At 38.8% G+C, this 21,774-nt stretch overlaps 1 protein-coding gene across 11 annotated transcripts in view; it reads left to right on the top strand.

Moving 5' to 3' along the window:
• The window catches only part of NKTR (natural killer cell triggering receptor), a 62,230-nt gene extending 45,692 nt beyond the window's left edge, over positions 1–16,538 (top strand). For 4 of the 11 annotated variants that reach the window (XM_044004764.1, XM_044004745.1, XM_044004754.1 and 1 more), the window contains 5 exons: positions 1,572–4,472; positions 10,478–10,573; positions 11,483–11,542; positions 13,136–13,240; positions 14,268–16,538. In XM_044004764.1, coding sequence (XP_043860699.1) covers positions 1,572–4,472; positions 10,478–10,573; positions 11,483–11,542; positions 13,136–13,240; positions 14,268–14,355 — 3,250 coding nt within the window. In that variant the 3' untranslated portion in view covers positions 14,356–16,538. Of the gene's footprint in view, positions 1–1,571; positions 4,473–10,477; positions 10,574–11,482; positions 11,543–13,135; positions 13,282–14,267 lie in introns of those variants that run through there. The other 7 variants (XM_044004832.1, XM_044004783.1, XM_044004808.1 and 4 more) reach the window with 6 other exon arrangements.
• Positions 16,539–21,774: the final 5,236 nt, after the last annotated feature.

Raw genomic sequence — 21,774 nt, 5'->3', positions numbered from 1 at the left:
ATGTTTCTCAAGAGCTGTCCAATTTGGTAGCAAGTGAGGCAGCATTATACAGTGGAAAGAGTCCTGGACTAGCAGTTGAAAACTCAATGGGGCCTGAGTTCCAACCCTGCCACTAACTTTGGGCAAGTCACTTTTCCTATCTGAGTCAGTTTCTTCTGTTGGGAAATGAGAGAGTTGGACTAGATAATATCTAAAATCATTTCTAACTTTATCAATCTGTGAATCAAATTCTTTGCTATGGCGTGGAGAACTATTAAGATCAGAAGATTTAGAACTGGAGGGACTTTAGAGGTCCCTATTGTTAGTGCTCTTTACACTGAAAATTCTTTGTATTTCTGGAATCAGGAAGACCCTTCAGTTCACAACTGGCCTAGACACTTATTGGCAGTGTCACTCTGGGCAATTCACTTAACCTCTCTCCGTCTGTGTGTGTATATTCACGTTGTCTTCTCCTATTAGAATGTAAGCTCCTTGAGGACAATGACTATTTTATATTTTTATTGACTAAGATGTTAAAGAGTAAGTACTCTGTAAATGTTTGAATATTATCTAGTTCAGCCCACTCTTTTGCAGGTGAGGAGACCAGAGACCAAAAGAAGGTAAATCACTTGCCCAGGATGACATAGGTAATAAGTAGCAGAGCCAGGATTTGATTGCATGTCCTCAAACTTCAAATCCTCCTCTTATTACATATATACAGTAGCATGGTCTTATACTCCTTCCATACCTGTCATCTATTTAAGGAATGAAACCTTTTCTAGAATAGCTGGTCAACATATGCACTCCTGAAATCCCAAAGCAATTCTATATTGGTAAAAGCTAATCTTTTTTTTTTAATTTAATTTTATTTTTTTAGTGAGGCAATTGGGGTTAAGTGACTTGCCCAGGGTCACACAGCTAGTAAGTGTTAAGTGTCTGAGGCCGGATTTGAACTCGGGTACTCCTGACTCCAAGGCCAGTGCTCTATCGACTGCGCCATCTAGCTGCCCCAAAAGCTCATCTTTGACTCTTGGCATTTGTGATTTGGATCTAAGATAATGCTGAGGCAAATGTGTTCCTGGAATTATCCCACACACTAGGTCAAAGTCCTGCTTTGGAGTGAGGCCATGAATTGATACTGTATATATAGGATCAAAGGATTTAGAGCTAGAAAAGATTTTTGAGATTCTCTAGTCCAGGTCTTTCATTTTTCATGAGGAAATGGGCATAGGGAAGTGAAGTGGTTTGTTCAGGATTACATGGTTAAAAAAAAAAAAAAAGAGCCAAGATTCAATCCAAAGACTTCTGAGATCACATCCTAGAGCCCTTTTCATTATACTGTGTTATCTTATTGGCATTATTTCTGAGGAAAACCTTAAGTTTTCTTCATTACTTTATTTTCTCTGTGGTACTAAGGAATCCATGTAGGTCTTTGATTTATCTGTTGCAAGGGTTTCTTATGGTGCTATACATGGATTTGGTAGTGAATAATGTTTTGGTGGTGGCAGTTTAGAATTTTTTAAAAATTAAGAAATATTTTTTAAAAGCCTTGTTAATGAGATGATAGACTGACTCTTTGTCCTTGTTCATAGGTTAAGTGACCCATGTTCAAGCCGGTGGGATGAAAGAAGCTTGTCTCAGAGATCAAGATCATGGTCATATAATGGCTATTATTCTGACCTTAGTACAATAAGACATTCTGACAGTCACCACAAAAAACACAGAAAAGAGAAAAAAGTAAAACATAAAAAGAAAACGAAAAAGCAGAAACACTGTAAGAGGCACAAACCAACCAAGAAAAAGAAAATTTCTCAACTTTCAAATGTTGAATCCTCTAGATCTTCAATCCGGCCAATGAAATCTCCTCGTGATCGAGAAAGGAGATCTCATTCATCATCATCATCTCAGCACTCATCTAAGAGGGGCTGGTCTAAGTCTGATAAGGATGAGCAAAGCTCTTCAACCCAATATAGCCGAGATTCTCATTCATACTACAGATCGAAATCCCAATCCCGTTCATATTCCAAAGGAAGCTCTAGGTCAAGGACAGCATCAAAATCTTCATCACCTTCTCAAAGTAGGTCGAAGTCCAGATCCAATTCCAAGTCCAGGTGTCAGAGGACAACATCTAAATCTCCAAGAAGTACAGCCTCTCGATTAAATGAAAATAAACCAATCAAAACAGAACCCATAAGAGCAGCAGTGCCACCAAATGAAAAGGTGGTTGTGCAGCCAATAGTAGCTGAAAGTATTCCTGTAATACCTTTAAGTGATAGTCCTCCACCTTCAAGATGGAAACCTGGACAGAAGCCCTGGAAGCCCTCTTATGAACGAATTCAAGAAATGAAGGCTAAGACAACCCATTTACTTCCTCCCCCGAATACATATAGTTTAACAAATGTAAAAGAGCCCAGCATTTCATCCTCTTATCGTAAGAGGGAAAAGAGTTCAGATAGTGATTGGAGTGGTTATTCAAAATATCATAGTGATAGAAGTTCAGGGAGTTCACCAAGATCAAGAAGTAGATCTTCTAGAAGTAGGTCTTATTCAAGATCATACACAAGATCAAGGAGTCCAGCTAGCTCACATTCAAGATCCCAGTCTCTGTCAACTCCTAGATCTCATTCACGAGGTAAATACAGTGATAGGTCCAGATATAGTAGGTCATCTTCATATTCTGTTAGCAGTGATGATGGAAGACGAACTAAAAGAAAATCTAGAACCAACGAGAAGAATGTTAATGATTCAAAGAAAAGACAGGTTTGTAGCTCTGAAAGAACACTTAACAGTAAGTATGCCAAAGGTGGAGATGAGTCCTCACGCAAGAGGAAAGATAGTGAAAGCAAATCATCTTTAGATTGTTCTTCAGATAGTGAACAATCATTTGTGAAAGTTACACAGCCAAACCTAGAAAGGGATAAACATGGCCAAGGAGAAGGCACCAATAATAAGAAACAAGAAAAAAGTGCATCTTCTAACAGAGATGAAGAGAAATCAAAGTCTGAATGGGATAGTGATCATTCCAAAAGGAAGATGGTAAATGAGAATTTCTCTGACCATCTTCTCAATGGAGAAAAATCCAAAAGGAAAAATTATGCTGGCAGCAGATGGGACTCTGAGTCCAATTCAGAGCGAGAAGTAAACAAGAGTAAGGAAGATTCTAGACCAGTTTCTGATAAGGAGGAAGGAGAGGCTACATCAGAATCTGATGTAGAGTTTGTTGAGACCATCAAGACCAAACCCACACCAAAATCTTCAGAAAACATGCTTTCAGATAGTGAGAGTGCTTGGAAGCCAAGCAGACAGCTCTTGTCACCTTCCATTTCAGAGAGCTCTCACTCGAATTCTGAAAACCATCGAGGAAAATCGAAGAAACACAAACACAGATCGGAGAAGAATGTTAAAAAAGAACACACTAAAAAGGCGAAAGAGAAATCCAAAGGAAAAAAAGAGAAAAAACACAAGGTTCAGAAACGAAAGGAAACCTTTCATTGGCAGCCTCCACTGGAATTTGGTGAAGAGGAGGAGGAAGAGATTAATGAAAACCAAGTTACCAAGGATATAAAGGGGAAAAAACAAGATTTTGAAAACAGTGAAAGTATCAAAGATAAGAATGTGAAAACTGAGAAACTCTCTGGTGACAGCAGCCACTCAGGCAAACATAATGTGGTTAATGCTTCAGCAGATTCTAATCCACTCTCTAAAGACAATGGTAAACCCAGTGCTTCTACCAGCATTTTAAATGCAGAAAAAAATGTATCCACTTCCCAAAAAAATAACCAACATGTTGATGAAACCATTCAGAGTGGAACAGAAGATGTGGTGCAGACAGATGATAATATGGAGATTTGTACTCCAGAACGAAACTCACCTGTAAAGTTAGAGATTTCCCCTCCAAGCAATCTGAGCTTTGATACTCCAGATATAAACATTGCCCTAAACCAAGATTTGCAGCATGAAAATCTAGAAACCATGGTTATTAATCAAGAAAGTAATGTGACAGAGAGCAAGACTGCATTTGAAGTAGGAAAGCAGGAAGGTAATACTCTTGGATTTTCCAGTACTCTTGAAAATGCTGTTAAGTCAGATGTGAGTGAAAGAAGCCAGAGCAGCATCGTTGATAATAAGTGGAAACCTTTACAAGGCGTGGGCAATCTATCAGCAACAACAACTTCCAGTGCTATGGAAATTAAGACTTTACCTTCTGTACCGGACACAAAACCACAAGGGCTGCGAATAGAAATCAAAAGCAAAAATAAAGTTCGGCCTGGTTCTCTCTTTGATGAAGTGAGAAAAACTGCACGACTAAACAGGAGACCAAGAAATCAAGAGAGCTCTAGTGATGAACAGACTCCGAGTCGAGATGACAACAGCCAGTCCAGGAGTCCAAGTAGGTCCCGAAGTAAATCTGACACCAAATCAAGACACAGAACAAGGTCTGTCTCCTACAGTCACTCAAGAAGTCGATCTCGAAGTTCTACTTACTCTTATCGGTGAGCAATTTTCTGGTTTTGTTCCCTCATTCTCCTCTCTTCTCCCCCACAGCCCCCTAAAAAAAAAAATTCCACTGTTTGATAGAACATCAGAGCTAGGAGGCACTTGAACAAAAAAATGTTAGAAAGGGACCTCATGATCCTCTAGCCTAACCTAATTTTATAAATGAGAAAACTTTCTTCTATAGAAGTTGGGACTTGCTCAGTATTGTATAGATTTATTTAGAAGGAAAACACTAAAATAAATTATCTTTAGGATTGTCTTTAGATAAACTGTCAGTTGACAAAGTTGTGCACATTTCCAAGTAAAGACCAATAATAAGGACCAAGAAATTTTCTATAAATGTCTAACTTTGTGTTCAGCATAGTTGTATGTAGTGAAAAGAATGAAACTAAACGTATTTAAGGCTAGGGAAGAGCATCATAATGGAAGGTTGCTGACTGGCTTCTTTTCTGGTTCTTTATTAAAAAAAAAAATTCCCTTCTCCAGTTTTATCTTATGTCTCATTACTCATCCCTTTCTGTGTTTCCGCACTTAGATGAATCTATTATCTCATCATTGTGGCTGCGTCCTCTGTGCATTTTTTGTTTTATTTTTTCAATTAATGAGCATTTAGTTTCTTTCCCTACATCCTCCCAGCTCCTTGGGCGGGGGTGGGGGTGGGGGGGAGAGATAGAAACAGAACCCTTGTAAGAAATTACATAGTTAATATTTGGGGGAAAAAAAGAAAAAAAAAAGAAATTGCATAGTTAAACAAAATAAATTTCCACATCGGCCATGTAAACATGTATGTCTCATTCTGCATCTTGAGTCCATCACCTCTCTGTCAAAAAGGTAGGTAGTATTCACCATCATGGGTTTTCTCCAGCTTCATCTTATAACTCCTGTACTTATCTTGGACCTCTCTGGTTGTGCCTTCTTCCACAGGAGATCTTTGTCTAGGTCATTTCTTCTCGATAGAGGAACTAGTGCCGCACTTGGTCTGTTTTCCAAACAACTACCAGCCACCGCTTTTTTCCAATAACATATTTGGTTGATATGTTATACCACTTCTACTCAATGCATCATCATTAATATGTCTTCACCGATTGTCAGTTTACTTGCAATTTTAATCATTATAAGATCGTGGTGTAACATGATTTTCAGTATTATAATATCAAAAGAATATTTGTATTTAAAAAGATGGTGTTTTGTATTAGGAAGGAGGTTAGGATTATTGAAAGTCCTGTGCACATTCTCAACTGTAATTTAACCCTATTTCTTTTTCCTCTTTGATTTCTGACCAGCCTATTTATTATCTGCCTTCAGGGTCTTGTCCTAATGTGGACTCATGGACTAGCTCATTGGGCTATCCATTTAGCTGCATGTTATACCCTGGATAATAGGTATTCTTTATTCACTTGATATTTTTCTTTGTGGGTTGTTATACTTAAGTCTTAGCTGTTTATGTATATCACTTAGGAGGCTCTACAACATGCCAGGACTTAAAGTAAATAGCACAGTGTCATCCACAAACAGGAGCATCTAGAATCCTTATCCTGCCAGAGTCCAAGCCTCCATGATAGTGAGCATATACCTTTGACAAACATTTCTCCCTGTTGGTATTGCCTTTCTTGATAGTGCTGATCAAGTCACCTCTCTCATTGGATTTATCCAAGAATCTTTTGTGATCTTAACATATACATGGAATACATTTTATTGAAAGAGAGCCTTTAAAGCTACATCTTGCTCTATTGAATCAAATAGTTTTTTTTGTTTGGTTGGTTGGGTTTTGTTTTTTTTTTTGTGGTGAGGCAATTGGGGTTAAGTGACTTGCCCAGGGTCACACAGCTAGTAATTGTTAAGTGTCTGAGGCTGGATTTGAACTCAGGTCCTCCTGAATCCAGGGCCGGTGCTCTATCCACTGCGCCACCTAGCTGCCCCAATAGTTTTTTATAATTTAAAAAAATATATATTCCCTTTATTTTTTAGTCAGTTGTGATTGTGAAAAATGTCTACTGTGGAATATTGTTTGTGAAAACTTATCCTCTTGTCATGTTTTCATCGAGAATAGCCTATATACATGTGTGTGTGTGTGTGTGTGTGTGTGTGTGTGTGTATATATATATATATATATATATATACACACACACACATATGTAATTATTAAAATTTTTATAAAGATTAAAATGTGGATACATGGTCAATATATACTTTGGGGTATAAAGGTGCCCTATCTGTCTCTCTCATTTAGTGCCATTTCCACAATTTGTGCATCAGAGAATGAGATACTAAAGTCAAGGTGTGGTGGTTCCATTGTCACAAAATCACAGAATTTCAGGGTTGAAAGAGACTTAAAGAAGTCACTTGTCCAACCTGAATCTAAACAGTACCTAGACAGGAACCTATTTTTAATATCCCAAATAAAGTTACTCAAACTCTCATTAATGGGAAACCCAGTATTTTCAGGGAAGCGGCACCACATTTCAAACTATACTACAAAGCAATAATCATCAAAATGATTTAGTACTGGTTAAAAAATAGATAAGTTGATCAGTGGAACAAATTAGGTATACACAACACTCAGAAGCAGATGAACTCAGTAACGTAGTGTTTGATTAAACTCAAAAGACAAAGCAATTGGGTTAAGAATTCACTGTTCAACAGAAACTGCTGGAAAAACTAGGAAGCAGTTTGGCAGAAACTAGATACAGACAACACATCACACCATCTACCAAGATAAGCTTCAAATGAATGCATGACTTATAGACATTAAAGGTGACATAAATAAATTAGAAAATCAAGGAAGAAAGTAATACTATTGTGTGTTTTTTTTAAATGATGAAAAGGATGATTTTAGAGAAACTTGGGAAGACTTAGAGACTGAAGTAGAGTGAAATAAGCAAAATCAGAACAATTTATATAAGAAGACCCGTGTGAAAAAAGAACTTGGAAAGCTATAAGAACCTTGATCAATGCAGTGATCATCCATGACACCAGAGGACTAGTGAGGATACATACTATTCACTTCTTGACAAAGAGGTAATAGACTTGGTGCAGAATGAAATATATTTTTAGACATGGTCAGTGTGGGAATTTGTTTTACTTGACCGTGCATATTTATTCCAAGAGTTTTGTCCTTTTTTCTCCCAATAGTGGGAGGATAAAAGGGAGAAAAAATTGTTTTTTCATTTTAAAATTTTAATTGAAAAAAAAGGGTAAAATAGGACAATAACTTGAGAGAGGGATAAGCAGAATCAAGGGAAAGTTTTTAAGAATAGGGAAGATTCATGCATGTTATATAGTCAGCAGGGATTGAGAGGATAAGCACTGGGGGTGATTGGTATCAGGCATAAGTAAAGGGATTGGCTTTTCCAAGGAAAAGAAACACCTCATGCTTTGATATATGAACAAAAGAGAAGAGGTTGGAGGTTGATGATGAGGGGATTTGAGGTGTAGAATTGGGCAAAAGAGAGTTCTCATGGGACCCATGGTGGCAGCTAGGTGGCGCAGTGGATAAAGCACTGGCCTTGGATTCAGGAGGACCTGAGTTCAAATCTAGCCTCAGATACTTGACACTGTGTGACCCTGGGCAAGTCACTTAACCCTCATTGCCCCGCAAAAAAACAAAAACCAACCAAACAAAAAAAAAGGTTATGCGTTATGGGACCCAGTTTTCTGGATGAGATATAGGGTGAGGTCCTCTGCTGAAAGGGAGGGAGAAAGAGGTGATTTTATTGACTTAAGAAGAAAAGGTTTGGAACAGATAAATGGGGAATTTAATAGGGATAGAAGATTTTAAAAGATTGTTATGCAGCAGTGAGACCTCAGCTGAAACTGGAGAACATTAATTTGTTCATTGTTGACCAATGTGCTTCTTGTAGGTCGTCTTGATATACACATACAGGATTGGTTTATGTGTAACTTCTGTAGTCCGGAAGTCATTATCTCTCATTTCTTCTAAACCACATTTTCTGTCCTTTTTCATCATCCTCAGTGCTTGCCTCTGCCCTGAAGGTACCAAATATGGAGGTATGCATTGGCTTAGTTTGAAGGATTTTTCTACTTCCTTATCCACCGCTACAGATTTCCTCATGATAATTTTGGGGTTTTTTGCTCCACCAACATGAGAATGAAATGTCTTAATGCATTTGGTTGTATGAAGAAACCAGTTCTACAAATTTCTTTCCATCCTACTTCAGCTTCTTGATTTCTTTGGGGTTTCATTTATGAGTGAATGAAAGACAGTGGATGTAGCACTTGCTGTGTTGACAAACATTGTGCATGCTAAGCGGGACATCCAAATACTAGGAGAGTCTGTGCCCTCAAGGAACTTCCACTTTTCAGAGTGAGTGGGGCCTCAGACTCCAAGAGGAGGAGGGGGCTGGAAGGATAGATGGCTTGTTAAGATGAAGTGCACTCCTGTTGTGAGGACAAAGGACAACAGCAGTTAGGCTAGCAATGTAGGGAGGGTTTGCTTCTTTTTTTTTTTTTTTTTTAGTGAGACAGTTGGGGTTAAGTGACTTACCCAGGGTCACACAGCTAGTAAGCGTTAAGTGTCTGAGGTCGTATTTGAACTCAGGTACTCCTGACTCCAGGGCCAGTGCTCTATCCACTGTGCCACCTAGCTGCCCCGGGAGGGGTTGCTTCTTCAAGGAATAGGTTGGCTTATTGGTCTGTGAACAAGCAGTTTTCCTTTTAGAGTACTAAGAGTTAAACTAATGTTAAGTGCTGTAAAAACTGACACCTAGCATCTTCTTTTTTTTTTTTTTTTTTTTTAGTGAGGCAATTGGGGTTAAATGACTTGCCCAGGGTCACACAGCTAGTAAGTGTTAAGTGTCTGAGGCCGGATTTGAACTCAGGTACTCCTGACTCCAGGGCCGGTGCTCTATCCACTGCGCCATCTAGCTGCCCTTAAAAATTGACACCTAGCATCTTCTACCCCCTTTTCTGCCATTCTCCCAGCATCACGGTGGTTTTTCTTTCTTTGTCTTACAGCTTTTCTCCTCCAGAACATTTTTTCTGTTTTTCCTTTGCAGCCTCAATTGATTTTTACCCTCTGTAATTTGAACTGTGGTAATTGGAGAGATTGTCTCATTACCTGGGCATTGTCTTAACCATCTGAGTTAGCTTCTGTCAAGATTCTTTATGTAAAAGTTCCGGGGAGTTATTTTGGACTCTCGTCTTAACCTTCTAAGTTAGCTTCTGTCAAGAATCCTTATGTAAAAGTTCTTGGGAGGTTATTTTGGACTCTCCTTGCGTATACCACAGGACAAACCTCGTTGCCCTTACTACACTCTGCCCTCTCGAGTCTGTCCTTATGTATAAACCTGGTCACATCGTCCCTTTTCTCAAAAAACCCCCACTGACTTCCTGTTGGTTACTAATTAAAGTAACAGACTTTTTCTTGACATTCAAAACTCTCCACAAATTGGCAATATTCTATTCTTCCAGGTTTATCTCATTTTAGTTTCTTCCATAGATACTATTTTGTGTCCTCCAAACTCATGCAATTTTTTTTTGCTATTTCTCTGCCTTTGCTTACATTAGTCTCTTCTAACTCTGTCTTTGCCTACTGAATTCCTACCTATCCTTTAAAATATTTTTTTAATGAAGAAAAAAATTCAATCTTTCTCACTCCATTTCTTCCATGAGGCCATCATTACTAATCCTGTTAGTTGACCCTTGAATATGTAGTTTTGGTTTTTTTGTCCTTGATGTACTTACTACATAATGCCATATTTATTTTAAGTCTTGGTCTCCTACCTTGCCCCTTGACAGCCTATGAGCTCCAGGTAGGAACTGCCTGATCTAAACCACATATACCCTGAACTTGGCACAGGACTTTCTGTGTGCAGCCAGGGATTGATAACTATTTACTAAGTGAATGAATGAACACAGAGCTTTCTTTTAATTTTCTTGTTCTGAAATTGCCTTTTTCACAGCTTAAAAAAAAGGAAAAGCTGCTTTATGTTCACTGATTTAGTTGCATATAGTCGTATCTCATAAACTTTCTGCATTGTAGTTCAAGAAGTTATTCCAGAAGTCGGAGCAGAGGATGGTACAGTAGAGATCGCTCACGAAGTCGCAGTAGTTCTTATCACAGTTATAAAAGTCACAGGTAAGTTTGCTTCAGGTGGAAAACTTTATTCTGTAGCATATATATTTTTCTATGATATTACTTGATGTTGTACATCAACTTAGTAAATACTTGTTGACTTTGATCGTACCCTGTCATCCCATGGTCACAGTTCTTGTCTCTTCCCAATAACTGTAAAAAGACATAAGGAGATAGAAGTCTTTGAGGAAAAGAACACTAGATAGAGGATCATCAAGCTGAGATGAAAAAAAGACTATAAAGAAATGACTGTAGGTATATAGTCTCGGTGCCTATCCCTAGGGCCTGATGTTGTTACGTTGGGGAAGGAAAATAGAAACCTTCTACCTAGGGAGCTAAGGATACAGACCCTGGGTCTCTTCATGTTTTTCCAAAATTCTGGTTTTATCCATTTGCATCACTAGTGGTAGGTGTGCGCAATCATGCTCACTAGCTTTTAGCTACCAGTTTTGTCAAGGAGAACTTGGGAGAACTTTTGTCAGGGGAGAGAACTTGATATTTTCATCATGGAGCTACCAGTTTCTAGGTGTTCCCTAGGTCCTTTCTCATTGCTTCTCACTCTTAACGGTCCAGGAGGATGTCAGTTCCCTTTCTCTCTTGTGATCTGCAGATCTCTTCTACCCACTGTCACCACCCCAACACTAGATATGGCAAACATAGTATCATTGTGTTTTATGTAGTACCTGTGTTTCAGAAATATCCAAACGGAAAAGTTGGTGAGCAATATTGAGTCTTTTGTGTACCAACACTAATGTATTTTAAGACTAAAACAGGATTTGTGTGCTGCATATTTTAGAAGTTTGTCATTGAGTTTTCACTACTACTGACTGATAAATATTTGGGTTCTGTAATTTTACGATAGCCCATTTTAATTAATCTAATAAATTTTTTTCCCCTGTGAATATTCAATAGTAGGACATATAGCAGAAGCCGATCTAGGAGCAGCTCTTATGATCATCACAGTCGATCCAGGTTTGAACTGCATTTTTATATAATAATGAAATAACTGACATTGCTATTAGAACTTGAAAGATTTACTTTGTATATATGCTGTATTCACTAGTGTACATGTATCTCCCTTGTGGATGATATATATGGGGTTGGGACATATCAAGGAGTAAAGGGATTATTAAGGTTAAAATGGCCAACTAGCCATCAGGCCAGTAAGGGGCCTTACTAAGAAGTAAGGGGAGATTAAATTCTATAGCAGAAAAGTCAAGCGTGGCTACTACCTGAGCTAGGAGACAGAGATAACTCAAGAGGCCAGGACTATGATTCCTAAAGAAAATTCTCCCTGACTCTCAGGAATCTTTCCCCCACCCCACCCCCAATGGGAACTTTGCATTGTCAGGTGGTCACCCCATCTGTCCCCCCACCATCTGTCCTCTATAAAAGCTTTTCTCTGCCTTCTGTTGGAGGAGCAAAATGTCTTTAAGATATCTTCTCCCCTAATGGGAAGTCTTTGACTTCCCTTTAGTCTTGGTCACTTTCTCTAAGGACCCTCACACCTATTTCCCCTGTGACATGGGCAAGTACTGTTCATTGTGGTTTTTATATCTCCAGTATATAATGTAGAACTTTGTGAATTTGTTAACTTTGTTAAATATTCATTGAGTTGAATTTATAGAATGTTTTTCTCACAACAACCCCATGAATTAGGTAGTCCAAGCATTTTTATCCCTAAAAAGTTCATGCAAGTAAAGGCTCAGAGAGAGAAAAAAATTTATTCAGGATTACACAGTCGTTAAAATGGAGTATAGGCTGGATCTCTATCTACTACACTGCACTCCTCTTCATAGATACTGGTATTATTTATGTTTATTTCATAATCCATTAATTCAAAATGTATTTCATCTTCTTCAGGATCAAAATAAATTGAATGGGATTAAATTGTTTCTAAAACTTCCTGATAATTTATGCATCAGTGAGTTATGAAGGAATGAAAAAAACACACATTAACCTTTAGGCATTGGCTGAATACGAGGAATACAAATTCAAGAGAGATAGTCCCTGCCCTCAAGGAGTTTCTTTTCTCTAGGGCAGGCTACAAGTACTGCACAGGGGAATGGTGGCTAAGGAAGGGAGAAGTATCAAAAAGTATCTTGATTTAAAATTGCAATACAGGGGGCAGCTAGGTGGCACAGTGGATAAAGCACTGGCCCTGGATTCAGAAGGACCTGAGTTCAGATCTGGCCTCAGACACTTGACACTTACTAGCTGTGTGACCCTGGGCAAGTCACTTAACCCTCATTGCCCTGCCAAAAAAAAAATTGCAATAGCAGGTATTTATGGAACATAATTACCAATAAGATCTCTTAACTTCAGTGAATGTATTTCACTTGTTATTTTGTAGTACCTTTTACTATATTTACTATAATGAACCTAACATTCCCATTAATGATAAATGTTTCTTTGCTACACAGCTTATCCCTGTTTTCACTGTACGATATTGTTCATGTATTGCCCCTTTCAAAATACAGCCCTATGCATATATAATTCCTTAAAGTAGTATATGTGAATGATTACCTTTGAAAAGCTTTAAATATTTGTTGTTACTGGTTAAAGTAGGTCCTATACCTATGACAGCTATTACAGCAGAAGTCGCAGTCGAAGTAGGAGCAAAAGGAGCGACAGTTACCGACGCTCACGCAGTTCTAAGAGGCGGTCCAGGTGAGTGACACTAAGTTGGACTCTTGTAAGTCGCCATAGGTAACTCTGTGGAGTTATTAATATTAAGACATGTCATCTTTGTTGTATCAAGAAGTAAGTCTCTGAGTGCAGAAATATAGTATGTTTCAAATCTTGAATTAAAAAAAAAAAACTATATCAGTCTATCAAATAGTTAATTTTCAAAATAAAATTTTAAATATTCATGCTTCCTTAGACAAATACATTCATTTTGGAAGGAATGGAGGGTAATGCCGCAAAAACTATGTCCCACTTTCTGCACCAAGGCCATTTCTTAGAAATAATCAAGGTTGACAGTCAAATGATTTTTGAAGAGAAAACTAGAAGCTAAAAGAAAATGCTGATATTATTTACTTTGATCAAAAAAACCAACTGCTTGGACCAGTTATTCCATAAAAAACACCTTGATAATATATTAAAGGAGCATCATGGTGACATGGTAATGACTTTTTTTAGGATACCTGTACTATAGACTAGTGCTTGGTGGATAGAGAATGTTAGTAAGCACCTGTCTTGGCCAATATCCACCATTTTTCTGGGTTCCCACAATTTGAAATCACTGACTCTGGGCTGCCATTTAACTCCCTGGTTCACCTATTTCTCTTTTCATTTAACCTTTTTCCTTCAATCATTTTAAGAATAAAAAAATGAAAGCTAATATTTCTTTTGGATTGTGAATTACTTTGTTAAATCAGCATTCTGCTGTATTCTTTCATGGGTGGCAAAGAAGTTACTGGCATGTGACCTTCCTTCCCTTATTCATTATATTTTAAGCTTGGTGTTATTCTCCTAAAGTATGAAAATGCCAGAGTCCCATAATTGGCCCATTCTACTCTCACTGCTGGGCTTCCTTCCTCCCTGCCTCCTTCAGGATTTTTTCTGATACTCTCTTATAAAAAGCATGTTGAGAATTGTGCTCTTGGCCTACTTTTATCATATAAAAGCTATGAGAATAGGATTTTGAAGTTTTAAAATTAAACGGTTTGTTTGTATCGTTATTTTTGTCCAGGAGTTGTAGATCTTACGGCTCTGACAGTGAAAGTGACCGAAGCTATTCTAATCATCGGAGCCCCAGTGAAAGCAGCAGATACAGCTGAAAAGTTCTCTTGGTGGTGCTGATTATATTTTTATTTGAAAAGTATCAGATATGTGAAAACTGTAATGGCAGTCAGTCCACTTTTCTATTCTTCAGTATCAAATGGAAATCAAGGGAAACTAGACTTCACTTAATCAGTCTTAAGTTCTTTCAGTGGTGAACAGAAGATTGAAAAGTACACGAATATGTCACTTGAGATTATTTTTGCCACACAGTAGCCAACTATGGAAACCAATTTTATTTTCTCAAATCAAGTTTCCCCATCCTCCAGTTTGTATCTCTGGGTAAATTTCGTGATTTACTTAAAACTCTGTCCCAAAATATTTCTCATGGAACTTTGGATTCTTTGGTCTTTTGTTCACATTTTAGTTTCCTCGGCTGCCGAGAATAGAACTGTGAAGGAGAATTGTCAAAGGCTGCCATTCTCTTTATTAAACTGATTGAAGTTTTAAAACTGTTTATACACCGATTCAGTGGTGTCTTGTACATACATACTCTCGAAAATAAAACCACACAGATTTAATGCCAGTAGTAGCCAGGGAATACAGAGTAATGCCTCCAAGGTTCTTAATTCATTCCTCTCTTCTTTGTTGTCTCAAAGGTATGAGAAAAATGATGAACTTAAAACATCATGTAGTCATAATTACTGTGAGCAAGGGGTGAGTTTAAGAATAGCAACTAGCCTTAACTGTAAATATATCTGGATGCTCCATCCTTGAGAACTTAATGTTTTATCTACTTTTAGAAAATGACTATTGTTAGGAGTTTAACCTGTTAAGAAAACAGTTGCATTTCAGTCCATGCTCTGGTGCTTGGGTGCCCCTTGGTGCCTCCTTAAAACGTTGGCCTTATCCACTGTACATTACAGTTGCAGCAAAGGGGGAAATGAAGTGTCTTTGCAACACAGCAGCATCCTTAAATGGTTTCTTTTGGGATGTAGTCCCTTCAACATTCTTCCAAGTTTTGCTATGTTCCATATGCCCCCTGGCAATGCCATTGTGCATGTCCATCTGACTGCTTAGACCTACTGAATAGAATTGATGTGCCTGCTGAAAGCATTCACTGAAGCAGGCTTTACAAAAGGAAACACAGCTCCAAAGTGATTCAGGCAGTCTAGAAATACAGCTCTGTGCAGAACTTCTGTATTAAGGAGTGAATGTCTATGACTTGACAAATAAAACCCTTGCATTTGTGAGGGGGCATTGACAAGTAATGTTGCAACAGAATGCTTTTTCAAGGCCTTCATAACTTTCAAAACAGAAGTAGTTGATGTTTTTGAGGTAACCCTATGCCCATTTTTTGTTTTTTGTTTTTTTATAAACAGTAAAACTGGTGTTAATTAATTTGGTCTTTGATTAGATTTTTTTCCAGTTGTACTTAATGACCAATTCAGATTGAAATGTAAAAGATGGACGACAGGGCATCCATGGTACGCTTGGCAGTTAAAGAAAGGCTTTCAAGTTAGAAAAGTCAAAGGTTTTTGAAAACTTGGTTACCTTGTCTTGAAAACCATCCTATTGTGGAAGATTGTTTTTTAAAAATTGTTTCACTGACTAGTAGATAAAATTTTATTAGGAAAGACTTAATTCAGACTACCATGCGCCTCTAGACATTTCATATTAAGTGTACAATAATACTTGTGTCATACCAAAAGTCTTCAGAGAGGAAGAAGACAAACTAAGTACAACTCAGAGAAATAACACGTTCAGAACCTCAGATAGAAACTGCCAGATCTAATTAGGTAAAAGTAAAAGTTACCCTTGGGCTGGGAACTTTCCTGTATCTCTCAGCCCAGTGTAGATTTTTATCCTCAACTGAAGCACTGCTTGTTTTCCTCCCTCACAAGGGACAACCCTTAGCTGCAGCATTCAGCTCACAAGTTTACTGAAGTGAATTACAGAAATAGCTTTTCTTCTTAAAGGACTTGTTCTGTATTTTAGAATTATTTTTTAATAAAATTCAATTATGTTGTGTATTGTGATACTTAGTAGAAAGTGCATCATCAGCCTGTTTTTGTAATGTCACCTTTACTAGAAGAGGAATATTTGGGAGCTGGTAGCATTCAGAAATGTAGAAAATACTTTTGTACATATTGAAAACAACTGATTTATATACATTTTAATTAAATTTCCTCTACTCCTTGAGAAGGGGACCTTGTAGAAATTAAAAATATACTTAACCTCAGTCTCTTAGTATGTGTGTCTCATCTTTGTCTCTTCCTCTCCAAAGCTCCAAATTATTCTTTCCTGAAATGGAAAAGAGCACACTCCATCATGGTTTGCAAGTATTCCTATCCTTACAGTTTATGGTTCTTGTTTTCATAGTTGAGTAACTAGAACAAATGGATGGAATTAAAAGAATTTCAGGTACAAAATTTAACCTATGAAGAGTATGGTCTACAAACTGTTCAACGACACTCTCACTCCTCCTTACTCAAGGTTGTTTCCCCAAATTCTCTAACATGACTGGAGTCAGTTGAGTTCCTTTACACTTGTTTTCAGGTGTCCATATTTCATTGGGAATATTGGATTTTTCCAAATAGATGGTATTAGTTGCCATGTAGGGGGGGGCGGTGTCAATCATTCAAGTATCTGTTAAGTACCTACACTATATAGCAAGCACTGTACTAGACTCTGGAGAGAGGAAGACCAAAATGAAATAGATTCAGCCATGAAAGAACCTACATCCTATTAAGGATAATATTTGTGTGCACATGCACATACACAAAAATAGAAGTTGGTATGAAGAACTTTAACTGCCTGAGTCTTTTGTCTTGAATCCTCGTGGTACTTGGGGAGTGAAATGCTTTAAGAATGTCACATTGGAAGCTGTTTTGAAGATGAATTCTAGAAGGGAAAGACTGGAGGCAAAGACACCAGTTTAAGAGGCAGTTGCCATAGGTTAAATGAGAAGTGATGAGTCTTAACTTAGATGGTGATCATGTGAGGAAAGAGAAGAGAAAGGTACCAAGAGATATACAATTATAGCACCGGCCCTGGATTCAGGAGGACCTGAGTTCAAATTCAGCCTCTGACATGTGACACTAGCTGTGTGACCTTGGGCAAGTCATTGCCCTGCCTTAAAAAAAAGAGATATACAATTATTAAAGTAGTAGGGATGGGGTCAATAAGACTTAGCAAGTGATTGGATATATGGGGGCAAGGGAGAGGGAAGGAAGAGTTCATGATGACTCCAAGGTGTGAACTTGGGTGACTGGGAGTATAATGGTGTCGTCAGTAGAAATAGAGAAGTTCAGGAGAGGGTTGAGTTGGGGGGAGGGGTGGGGATTATGAGTTCTTTTTGGATTTACTGAGTTTGAGGTGCCCTTAGTCAAGTTCAAAATGTCCAGTAGACAGATCTCAAGGGAGACCAAGGCTGGTTATATAGAGCTAAGAGTCATCTCCACTAAACCCATGATAGCTGATGAGGTATCCAAGAGAAGAGCAGAGTGCCCAGAACAGACCCTTGGGTTACACCCACAGGGAATGTGAGAAGAACAATGATCCAGCAAATGAGCCCAAGGAGTAAGAGAACCAAGAGAGCAGCATCATGAAGGAGGAGAGTGCAGTCACCAGAATCGGGTGCTTCAGAGAGGTCAAGAAATAAGGTGTTCAAGGAAAAAGCCAATAGGTTTGTCAAGAGAACATAAACAAATGAAAAACCTTCATTAAGTGTTTACTATGTGCCAGGCGCTGAGCGAAGTGTTCAGGAATACAATAAAAGCAAGCATAGCAGACCCTGTCTTCAAGTAGCTTATCTTTTTTGTTTGTCTTTTTGTGGGGGTGCAATGAGGGTTAAGTGACTTGCCCAGGGTCACACAGCTAGTAAGTGTCAAGTGTCTGAGGCAGGATTTGAACTCAGGTCCTGAATCCAGGGCCAGTGCTTTATCCACTGTGCCTCGTAGCTGCCCCCAAGTAGCTTATCTTCTAATAAAATAATCCATAGAGGGGAGTGGCCACCAGGAGGGAGTGTCTTGGACTAGGAAGATAGAAGGGATGGTGATGGGAGTCATAGGACATTTGATTGACAAAGTCCTGTCCAGGCCTGGTAGTGATCTGAAAATAGCTCAGAGGCAGAGTGAGAAAAGGGGTGGGGGGTGGGGGGGAGATCATATGCCCTGCATGTATGGAGGGGTCTTGGAAATAGTGTGCTGGGTCTGGGCAATAGAAGGTGAGCAATCAGAGCCCAGCCAGACAGGGAAGAGGTTAGAGGTGGAGTTTGGACCAAAGGATCATTGACCACTTTGGAAAGAATAGTTGCCGATGAATAATAAAATCTCAAGCTGCATTGCAGAATTGAGACCTGAGGGAGGAGAGGAAGCAGAAGCAATGAGAATAGACAGCTTTTGAAAGGGAGGGAGGACAACAGTATGAAGGGTCAGTAGGGTCAAAATGGATTTGCTGAAAGGAGCTAAGGAGAAAGTATATTACTAGGGTCCATTCTTGCCATCCTCCCTTTGGTCAGTGGGCAGGTAGGCGTATTTTCTGAGGAAGTACCATCCCAACATCAGGTGGTTCTCTTAATACTTTTGCCTGAAGCGAGCACCATACCTCTTGTAGTCACTCCCCTTCTTTCCTCATTAAGCAATCAGGCTTCAGTGTCTCCAGAGAGATTGTCAAGTTATTGTCAGTTTCCACAAGAGACTGATTTTCAAGACAAGAATAATTAACTTTGTCTTCTCAGTACTGAAGGAGATTTGAGTTGTACTCTGCTAAATACACTATACTAACAAAGTAAGGTTTCCAAGAAAACTGATGATTTGCTCCGTTTTCTAAACAGTGGTCAGTAAACCAACTAATTAGAACACAGTCTGAAAATACTCATTAAGATCCTAGGCTTCAGAACTGGAAAGAACCGATTTCTCTTTTGACAGAAAACAGACCCTGAGAATTCTGATTTACACAAGGTTACACATGTCTTAAGTAATAGCAGAGGTGGGATTTGAACCAATGACTCACTCCCAAGTGTAGTTACTATGAAACCAATTAGGGAAATTCTCTGATGGTACAGAATTACTGTTTCATAAGTGCATTCCTGTGATATCCTTAACAGATCTCCAACCTCTATAGATCGCATGACATTCTTTTCTCAAGAGGTATTTCCTTAGATGTGGTAGTATGGAATGGACAATGTTTGAAACAACTGAATGTGCTAAGACTTGAATTCATTAAATATATTAATGACTGATAGCAGGAGGTGGGAAAATCCAAAGTTAATATTCTGCCAAGAGATGGCATTAATGCTGAATGGAGAGAGAAAAGGGTTCTTCAGTGATCTTGGTCAGTTAATCAAGCTGAAGGAACATCAGGACGTAGCTGGCAAGAGCCAGACTAAGGATAGGAGCCATAGAGGGCTACAAATCTCTTTGCCAGAAAATGAGAAATAATATAGTATAATGGAAAGAGCAGTGAACTAAGGGTCAGGACATCAGGACACTTACCCTGGTCCTCCCACTATGACCTCTCTTTACTCTTTCCACCTAAAGAGCCTATGATCCAAGGTTCATTTATAAAAGGAACAAGTTGGGTTAGATAATTTCTGCACTCTGCTAATAATTCATAAGATTTGTAAAATCCTTCAAATTCGGCAAAGCACTTTTCTTTACATGATCTCATTTGAGCTTCACAACAACCTTGTAAGGTAGGTACCATAGCCCTATTTTGGCACATGAAAGAACAGAGATGAAGCAATTTGCTGGGGGTCCCCTAGAAGAAAAGATTTGAACCCAGGTCTACCTGGCTCTATTCCCAGCACTTTCTGTTCACTACACCTCTTAATACCTAAGAAATACAATAAGCATTTGTTGTTGAGTGTCTTCTGTGTGCCCTCAAAGAGATATCCCTGGAGGGAGGTGGGGTGGTTATAAGGGATGAAACCAGACAACTTTAGGAACATTTGAGGAAGGAGAGATGACTTTTTTTTTTAGCTGGGCATGGGGATAGAAAGTTTTTGTAAATGGTAGGACTCAGGGGCTGGACCTTCAACATACAGAGATGTGGGTATTTTTGAGCACTGCTTTAAATGAACGAAAAGTGTTCAAGTAAATAGACCACTTGGGTCACTGCAAAGGGTGTGAAAGGGAGTAGAATGGAACAGAGCTACAAAAATGGGTTGGAGTTGCAAGGTAGAAAACTGGAAAAACTAGGCTGAGCCACTCATGTTTTGCCCTAAACATCAGTGGTCCCCATAGTGGTGGGCAAGGTTCATGACCAACCAATAATAGAATGGGAAGATAAAACACATCCCACCCTTTCCTGTAGTGGGGCTTATCTCCTAAATCACATTCCCTCACCTTGCTCATTCTGTGCCTGTATAAGCTTTCAGCTGCCTCCTTTCTGCCCTGTATGGCCCCCCCTTGAGACAGTTATAACCTAATCTCCACTGCAGAGGTTATATAGTTACCATTTGGAAAATTACCCCTTCTCCCTGCAGAGTGCCTACACCCTGTTCTTCAGATCTTTGCAGGCACCCCTCAGCCTCTGGACCCCTTGGCTGGCTTTGTGTTCAGTGAGGGTAGAAGCTAAGAGCCCCACATACAACCTATTTTGGTTTTGGTAGATCAGTGACCCATAAGATGAGCAAGCATGGATGAGTTGCAATCTGCATTAAAGATTTTATGGTTATTTTTCCCCCAAAGCTCTCTTATGAACATCCCTATTATTTGTTAAGGGCACCCATTCTCCCTCAGGTCTCAAGGCTCACAACCTTGGTGTCATCCATGATTCCTCACTTTGATTCACTCATATCTAATCAGTCAACCGAATTTTGTCATTTCTACCTCCACATCATCTCATCTGTTTCTACTTCCCTAGTTTAGGCTGTTGTTGCCTTTCATCTGGACTATTGCAGCACTCCTAATTGGTTGTCTTGCTTCAAGAGACTCCCCAGTCCATCCTTTAGCCAGCTACTGAAGTGATTTACCTAAGTATAGGTCTGCCCATGTCACCTCCCCGCCACACACACACACACACACACACACACACACTTAATAAGCCTCTGGGGGCACTGTTAATAACTCTTCTGATAAAATGTTTTCTCATTTTTGATTTATGCATAAGGATCATCATGTATATAATTATCGCCAAAGTACTATGTGGGTCTAACTTTGAAATTCATAGATCCTTGGGAGTGCAGATTCAAGATTTTTTAATGATAGGAATGCACAATATTTTGAAGACTACCGCTATAGGCAGCAGACCTTTACCTAGGCCTGATTTTTCCATGAAATGAAAGGGTTAGACTAGATAATCTTCAAGATTTCTTCCAGCTTTAAATCGTATGAAGCCCTATTAAATTCCTCTACCAGAAAATGGTTAAGCAGAGATAGAGAATATAAAAATGACAACACTACCTAAGTTAATGTACTTATTCGGTGCCGTGCCAATCATGCTCCCCCAAAAATACAGAACTGGGAAAAAAT

This window comes from Dromiciops gliroides, chromosome 1 (assembly GCF_019393635.1).
Source record: "Dromiciops gliroides isolate mDroGli1 chromosome 1, mDroGli1.pri, whole genome shotgun sequence".
Classification (NCBI taxonomy): Eukaryota; Metazoa; Chordata; class Mammalia; order Microbiotheria; family Microbiotheriidae; genus Dromiciops; species Dromiciops gliroides.
The sequence above is the reverse complement of the archived record's forward strand: the minus strand, read 5'-3'. Positions and strand labels throughout refer to the sequence as shown.